The 8,623-nt window shown below is 35.1% G+C and overlaps 1 protein-coding gene across 4 annotated transcripts in view; it reads left to right on the top strand.

The window, feature by feature from the left end:
- Window positions 1-8,623, top strand: part of LOC106689570 (protein FAM193B) — a 119,882-nt gene that overhangs the window by 78,133 nt on the left and 33,126 nt on the right. For all 4 annotated transcript variants that reach the window (XM_014434622.1, XM_014434621.1, XM_014434620.1 and 1 more), the window contains one exon: window positions 2,159-2,220. In XM_014434622.1, coding sequence (XP_014290108.1) covers window positions 2,159-2,220 — 62 coding nt within the window. The remainder of the gene's footprint in view (window positions 1-2,158; window positions 2,221-8,623) is intronic.

The raw sequence follows: 8,623 nt of genomic DNA, 5'->3' as shown, positions 1-8,623 counted from the left end.
TATAAGACTTTTTATTCTTTGAAGTACAAAACACTTGACAAGTTTAGCTTCAATTGTATCCTTCATCAGGTGATTGATTGATGATTGATAATTTTTTTTAAATTATTTAAAATTTAGTTTAGGGTAAAGATAAAGCAATTAGTGACACTTTAATGAAATTAATGAAAAGTGACACTTTAATTAATTAATTAACCATTCCTCTTGTTTCAAAGTTTTTGTATTTATCAAGATCTGTTTTACAAATTTATTTTATAATTTTTACCATAATACTATTTTTTATTATTTTATTTACTACTTTTATTTTATTTTTATTTTTTTTTAGCTAAAAACCAACGATAAGTTTTCACCAATTATTGACTGCAAAAAATTAATTATTGATAAGTAAAAGAATTAGTAGGACACCTTATTCAACGATTAAACTAGTTTATTTTGATCATAATATATTTTATTTATTTATATCAATTTAACTCTCAATAGCTTCTGCACATTTTTTTTATTATCCATACATATCTCAAAATGGTATGTGAATGAAATTTATGTACGATACTATTGTAGGTAAATATTCTCGGGTGCATTTCATTTCAATCATTCAGAGATAAAATTTTGATTTTTATTATTCTTAAACACTAGAGGTTTTGACAATTGTAACCACATTCTTCTCTTAGAGTATAATCTCAACCTCACCCAGCTGGAAAATATTCTTCAGTATGTGGTAAGTTATGAAGGGGTTAGCAACCACTTTTCCTTAAGAAATCCTCCGAACTTGACAAAGCTGGGTTACCTGGTCACTATTGGTAAACGTGGCTGTGATGACTTCATTCTTGGTAATTGCTTGGCTTTTGTCCATTTTTCCATAAATTAAAATTTTTTCCTTGTTTTTCATTTTTCATGACATTCAATGCTCTTCTGTTTGTGCCGTTCTTCCTTGTCCTATTCTGTTAAAGCGATTACTTTTGGCAAAACTTATCTGTCATGCTTTTTAATGTTTTTTTTTGTAAACCTTTGGGCAATGAAGAGGTCTCATGAGGGTATTGGCTTTGAGGTAATTTCCGATAGCATAACATTACTTCTATAGTTACAAACGTGTTGTGAGATGTTCACCAACTTCCTGTCGTGACAGGAATCAGACCACATGGTTCATTTGGCTTTGAACTGGTGCCAAGTTTGAATTCTGACTCCAAATGCTCATTTCACCGAATTTAAGTTATTAGTATCAGTAATTGGTGGCATCTCGATAATAGATTTGAAGAGGACTAAAATCAAATCTGTATAGAGTAAATTTTCAACTTTAATTAATATTGGTTTCCTCCTTTTGTGATCAATTAATCATTAATCCACCAGTATTCATTGGTTTTTAAGATTAGTAAGAAAATTGAAGCTTAGAGGAAAAATTGAATTTCATAATTTTTTTTTTAAACATTAAAATGATACAATAAATGGGAATTAATTTGCAATAAGTATATGTTCTAAAGAAATTTCAATTTGAAAGTAAAGAATTGTAGCCCTCCAACAAAGTAAAATGTCTCATTTTTGTGATGACTTATTCCTTGTCTATGCAGTAAAATTCAATTTATTAGAACAGTTTATGAATTGGATTGAGTTATTTAAATTCTGTAATCTTCAGCAGTTCTAAAAACAAGTGTTTTGGCTATCTAAGTTTTCATTTGATTGAACTTAGTAATGTAATATTTATTGCTTATGTCATGTATGCTTTGAGGTGACCCTCAGTTTTACCAATATTGGAGGAATCATAGTTTTTAATGGTGTTTTGAGAAAAATTATTAGATTGGAGAATTTTATTTATTTGTTTTATGGTATGGGGATCAGATAAACAGTTAAACAGTGGTTACTTTTTTTATTACATGAAATTCTGATTGTAAGTATTTTGGGAAAAGTTGTCTAAGGGTTGGGATTAAAATTTGAAAAATATTTTGTTTTGATTTTTAAAATTAACTATCTGAAATACTAGACATTTTTATCTCAATGTTGCATTCAAAGGCTGTGTGATAAAAGATAAAAAAAATGTTCATTTAATTTTAGTACTTATGCATTTTATTTGTTTATTTATAATATTTAAACTTGTTACCCTCTAAATTTTATTTTTTTCCTGTTAATCAACTTATGACTGATTAACTTTTGTTTATTTTTTTTTTTTTAGACTTTGGACAATTCGTACCTGAATGTGAATCAGAAGTGTGTGCCCAAATATCAGACCATCAGGTATTACTTATATTTTAAACATAATTTTTTTTTTTATGCTTACTAAATTTAAGATAAATTAGTTTTAACAGGAATCAAATGGTATATGAAGCTTGCATATTTTTTCTGTTCTGGGGTTCATGATATTTAATCAAGATAAACTATTTTAATATTTTATGACATTAATTTTTAGTTCTATAAACAGATGTTTTGTTAATATACAAACGATTGTTTCAGTTCCTTCCTCTTCTCGGGATGACCACTTCCTTTTATCTTCTTACTTGAGTGTTAGGTTGTCCTCTTCCTAACTTTCCATCCTAGCTTGGGGCCTATCAAGTCTTGTAATTCAGTTAGACACTTTCACATCATTGACTGGTTTGAAACTAAGATTTTACCTGATAGTGGTGTTACAGACGATGCCTCTTCCAGATTTTCCTGGAATCTTTTAGATAAACATGTTTCCCAAGGCCAAGATTCTTACTTGAAACTTCTTTGTAAGGGCACATGATATTCTTCATGAACTTAAGCTTTAAGATGGTATTGAACAAAGCCACTTTTGCTTCTCCAGTTCTGGCCTTTTTAATAAATCTCTTTTAATAGCTTCTAAAATTCTGCCTACAGTATCAATTGGCTCACTCTTCTCTATATCAAGGTAACTGTTTTTACATTTAACACACAAGTTGATTTGAGGTTTTCCATTTGTTTGAGAGTTTCAATATCCCTTAGTTTCTTCCCAACCCTTAATGGTTTCAGTTTTGTGGGATCTATATTGATGTTCAGCTACCCTTATTTTGACCTGCTGATATACTGAAGATCATCTCAGTTCACTAGGTCATTATAGAAATCTTGGTGCATAAAATGAGTTATATTTAAATTTTAGTTTAAAATCTATACTTAAAAATTATTCTTCAAAATATATGCCATCATTGTTAATTACTTTAACCCATCTTTCTGCCAGAAGTTGAATTTTGTAGTGAACAGCCTTGTTTTGTGTAGTGAGCACAAAGTAGCAGCCTTTCAAAAAATTTACGAGTAAAGACCGTATTGGGACAGTGTAACATCAGAACAGTAAGTAGGGCGGGAAAAATTCTTACATTCTCCATTTCTGAGAATTTTTCTTTGACTGAGTGTGAACAATGAGTAGGAGTGTTATTTTACTGAAATATTGCTTTATTACGATTGACCAAACGGTACTGGTACTGGTACTGGTATTTGGTGGGGGGAGCAAGTGGACCTGTGGATCCTTTTTGCCAACCCCTGACGGCTACCTAGGTTGCCGCCGTGTACTAACCAAGGTGGGAGTGTCAAGATTCATTCTTCGGGACTGCCAAAAAATGAATGTTTAACTGCCTCAGGTGGGAATCGAACCCACAACGTTCCAATCCGAGCGCACTGGGACCTGAGCCCCAACTCGCATGGCTGTCACATCCCTGACCAAACAGGGTACTTATCTTTTAAAATTCAATATATTCTTTTCCAATAAAGCTTGGTCTCAATATTGTCCTGCCGTTTAGAGCCAGTTCAAAATGCAAAACACCCTCATAATTCCACCATCACCTAACTAAGCATCGTCTTTTTTTCAGTCTTGGTGAACCTTTGCTTATGCCTCTTGACCTTGGAGTACCCACCTGTTTTCAGTTGATAGTTTTTTAAAATGTCCATTTTTCATCCCTCATTGTACGTTTATTTTTTCACAAAAATCCATTATCTTATGGGTTTTGAAGTAAACTTTTATCATTTTGGCATTAAAATTTTTTAAATAGCTGCTTACTATAGCGTTTTTTACTTGATGATGAATTTTCCATTTGTACCTTGCTTCTTTGTTGGTTAATATGATTTCAATCTTCTGGTATTTGCGGGGAAACTAGTTCATCTAGTGATCCTTTATACCAATCCCTGGGAGCTACCTTGGGGTTACCACCTCATACTAATTAGAGTGGGAGTATCAAGATTCATATATTGGGACCTCCAAGAGATAAATATTAACTTGCTCGAACCTGAACTGGGCATTCTGGGATGGGATCCTTGCCCCAACGTGTTGTTACCTATTTTTGAGCTAAGCCATAAGAATACGATTGTTGATTTTTTTATTATGGAACATTGTTTAAAATTATATTGATTAACATTAAATCATTTAAATAGTAAAAATTAATTATGAAGAAAATGGTCAGGGGTGCGATCATAGGAAAACAAAAAATAGTTTTCAACTTGTGTTGTTGTGTTTTTCCTATGACCTATGATATTGAAATAATATTATATTTTATTTATATATATATAGTAAAAATAAATATTGTAAGAATTGAGGTTATATTTACTTCTAAATTATTGTTTATGCTAAATTATTATCTTCTCATATTTATTAACATAAGTTAGAATACTTAGGAAAGTAAGATTAAGATAGAAATAGACACTAAGTGAACACTCTAAATGCTTGAATAATGCGGTCTTTTATTTTACCTTCTACATGGGTTATCAGCTGGTATGACAATGGTTGTTTGATAATAGTACTTATCCTATCCACTACTTATCATATATACTACATATCACCCCCATCCCAGTTCACAAAGTGAATTTAGATTTCACTGAGTAATAGACATAAAAGATAATAATAAAATAAAAGAACATTTCCTTAAGCTAAAGTAAAGTGTACAAAAAGAACAAGGTAAACAATATAAGACATAAACCCTAGTATACATACAGTATAATAACCACAAGAAAATCATATAACAAAATTACAGAACTAATTAGACTGAAAAAAAAGAGAGAAAAAATATTGTGATTTTAGATGCCTTGATCAAGAGGGATGTGAAGGTGACGTAAGTGGGGAAGCCTAACCCCCTGAGCATCTGTTATCTCCTGGATAGAAACTATGTTATGTTCTTGTAACGCTACCAATCAGGAACAGTACTGATACCCTTGTGACGGCTCGACGGTGGCTGACATTAGACCATCATACCCAATGAAACTTTGTGGGAATCATCTGGTACCGCCAAGGAAATGCGATTTACCCTGGAAAGTTTTTCTTTGAGAAGTCTGGAGTGCACCTGCTGCGCTCTCTTAGATGCGTGTATACTGTTGTGAGCAAATCTCCCCTTTTTTGTACCGGGTGGCTGAATACAACTTCTACTGGCATGAACCAGAAATTCTGGTGGCATAATAGTGTTATTGTATACAAACACTGCTCTAGGAATTTTTGTGAAAGCTCCTAATCCCTCATGTAATTGGAACCTAAGATGTTCCCCTAGACTAATGTGTAGGCGTTCAATGGCCTTGTGGGTTCCTAGGGGAATTAAAGTGCCATTTTATGTTTAACTCCGAACATTCTGAGGTGGTACGTGTGTTTTGAAATTGCTTCCTGCCGTCAGATGTAATGGTTTGAGGTATCCTGTAGCACGACATCCAGGCAAACATACCCTCCCTAACGGCGTCAGATGTTTTGGTTGGTAAGGAATATGCTATAGCTAATTTTCTAAAGTTGTCAAACAAGGTTACCCAATGTGAACCCTCCCATGTAAAAATGTCAACCTGCACATCTAATAGCGGCGAATTTGGGGTATAAGTGATTTCTGGATGGACATTAATAGGATGTCTGTCGTATTTGGCATGGTGACACACTGTACTTGCCTGCAAAACATCCTTAATTGAACGATGCATGTAGTACCAGTAATATCTGGGACCCAATGTGATGAGAGTTTCAGGTATCCCACAATGGTTAGTTTTATCTTCATGGTAGGCCTTAACTAATTCTTTTGGCCCCTCATGATCTTTTATCATTTCCACGATTTTAGAACATAAAATGATGTTTCTATCGGCTCATTTCCTCTCTGTTTCCAACAGGTGCTTAATACACTCTAAGATTGTATTATTCCCAACAGACATGTACTATGTTTTGCCACATTTGGTTAAGTCATTGAATATGTGGACGATATCTTCTGGTGCAACCGAGGGAACAGTTATAATATTGTGTCTGCCATACTTAATATGTTCTATTCACGACGTATCTTCAGTTCTTGTTTTCCAACTAATCAGCTGCTTATGCTGGTTGACTATGATATCCATCTTGTTGCGTTGTGTATGGCGGGATTCCTCAGGGACTTCATCGGCATCTACTGTAGCCCCCTCATCAAGGAACATATTATCTCGAGCAACATCCGAGGGCCGTACGCCATGGAGCGGGTTTGCATAAAGAGCTCTGGATTGCCAGTTTGTGACAACGTTTTGTGAGCCTTTTTGGTGGAAGATTTGAAAGTTATACATATGCATCTTTTCTTTCCAGTGTTCGGAAAAAATGATTCTTTAAGGGCATCTGTTCACAATAGCGGTTTTTGATCAGTGCAGAGAGTAAATCGCCTACCAAACAAGGTCTACCATTACGGCGAAATTGGTTGACTGCCCAGACAATGGCTAACAGTTAACTCTCCAGCACGCTATATCTTGACTCAGTGTCCGACAGCTGTCTCCTGAAAAAAATGGAATTTCTCCTTTGACAACCTTAAAACAAATTCCCGAATGTGTTTGAAGATAATTTTAAGGTGGGCTATATGATTCGCTGGGGAAGGACTGAAGACTGTAAGGTCATCCATGTTGGTTTGGCAATAGTCTTCTTCTAGCCCGTGAAGAAACTCATTCATCAATCACTGGAATGTAAGGGGTGCATTCTTAAGCCCGAACGGCATTCGTAATGCCCTCTGCCAAATATAAACACTGTCTTCTTTATATCCTCCTCCTGAAAACCAACCTTATCCAGAATATCGCACTTGATTAAGATGTCATATTGACTTTTTTGATCTTCCAACACATAGAGGACCACCCCCATTTTCACCCCGGTGAGGTTCTGAAGATCCCATACTTACTCCACCAGTACTCTACAAGGGCCACTCAAAGTGATGACAGAACATCTACATACCTCTAATTTGTAGGCTTCATCCAGCTCCTTCAGCACCCCTCTACTGATCAAGGTACTGGTACTCCCAGTACCAATTAGCTCCTTTACTCTTTCACCCCTCTCCTGCACTATGGGCAACCTTTCCCATGCTCCACACACATTATTTATAAGCTCTCATTGGCATGGGTTACCCTCGTCTCCTCAGAAGGTAGCTCTTCCTGTTTTTTGTCCACCCTGTTGGACTTGTACATCTTGTCCGCCTGTTCATTTGATCTTGTTAACATTTGTGCCCAACTGGACTTACCTTCTTCTTCTTCATCACTTGAAATCTTAACAGGATATTCCTCAGAATTTGACGTTGGAACATCCCTGTGGTGTTTTGTTCTGGAAGTACTCACTTTCAATGGTTCTGGGACTAGATTCCGTTCCAAACTTGGGTGATCGAGGAGGTTCCATTTTGAAGTCAAATCACGCCTTGTAATACCTCCTGCTACTAAAAGGTACCTGCCTCCACTGCTGAATATCTACTTCTTCCTCCTCTCTGGTCCCTTTGTCCATTATGTCGTGGACATATTACACAAAAGACTTTTCCACAGCCAATTTTTCTCATATAATCAAGTTGTCCTAATTTTACCTTCAAAATTTTATCAAAAATCACTAGCTATTGTGGTATCTCAGCCTGTCCTACAGTATCAATCAATTTTTCGGAGATAGCTGTGTATTGATTTAGCGTGATCTCAGCAAAACTGTAACATAATTGGCCAGACTTCCTCACTTTAGTTAAGAGAAGGTAAACAAACGTCTTCTTCTGGCGTCCAGCATCCTCCCCCCATATGCCTTTTTCAGTCTTTTAGTACCTCATACCATGAAGTTAGCTCATCCACTTGTATGTTGTTCAGCACATTTCTTTTCACCCTTCAAACCAAGGACACCCTTAATTCTGTGGCATCTAGAGGATCCACTAATCCTGCTTCGTTTCTTGCCTCTATTAGATTATGAATCTGATTTCTTCTCTTCAAAAGATGGTAGAGGTGTCCTAATTCTCCGCCGAATCTTTCTAACTCCGAGACAGCAGTTTTTAGGTACATTGTGGTAGCCATCTGAATGATTGGAGGATTGACAGTAGGTAGATTAGTGTTCTTTCCTCTAGCCTGTTCTATAGGTTGACTTTGATTGACCATAGTTGCACCATGAGATTAACCAACTAGCACTACAATATCTAATTTACAACGTGATAACCGTAGCTAAGCAATAACCTATAACTAATCTCACCTATCTTCTAATCCCCGATATCAGGCTTGAGATCATGGAATTCTTAAATTTTTTTTTTTACGAACACTGACACACCTTACTTAATTTTCCCAAATTTCGGCACCAGTTAAAATACTTAGGAAAGTAAGATTAAGAAACAAATAGGCACTAAGTGAACATTCTGAATGCTTGAATAATACTGTCTTTTATTTTACCTTCCACATGGGTTATCAGGTGGTATTACAATAGTTGTTTGATAATAGCACTTATCCTATACACTACATATAT

Source organism: Halyomorpha halys, unplaced genomic scaffold (genome assembly GCF_000696795.3).
Source record: "Halyomorpha halys isolate HHAL.00 unplaced genomic scaffold, Hhal_1.1 Scaffold1396.1, whole genome shotgun sequence".
Lineage (NCBI taxonomy): Eukaryota > Metazoa > Arthropoda > Insecta > Hemiptera > Pentatomidae > Halyomorpha > Halyomorpha halys.
The sequence above is the reverse complement of the archived record's forward strand: the minus strand, read 5'-3'. Positions and strand labels throughout refer to the sequence as shown.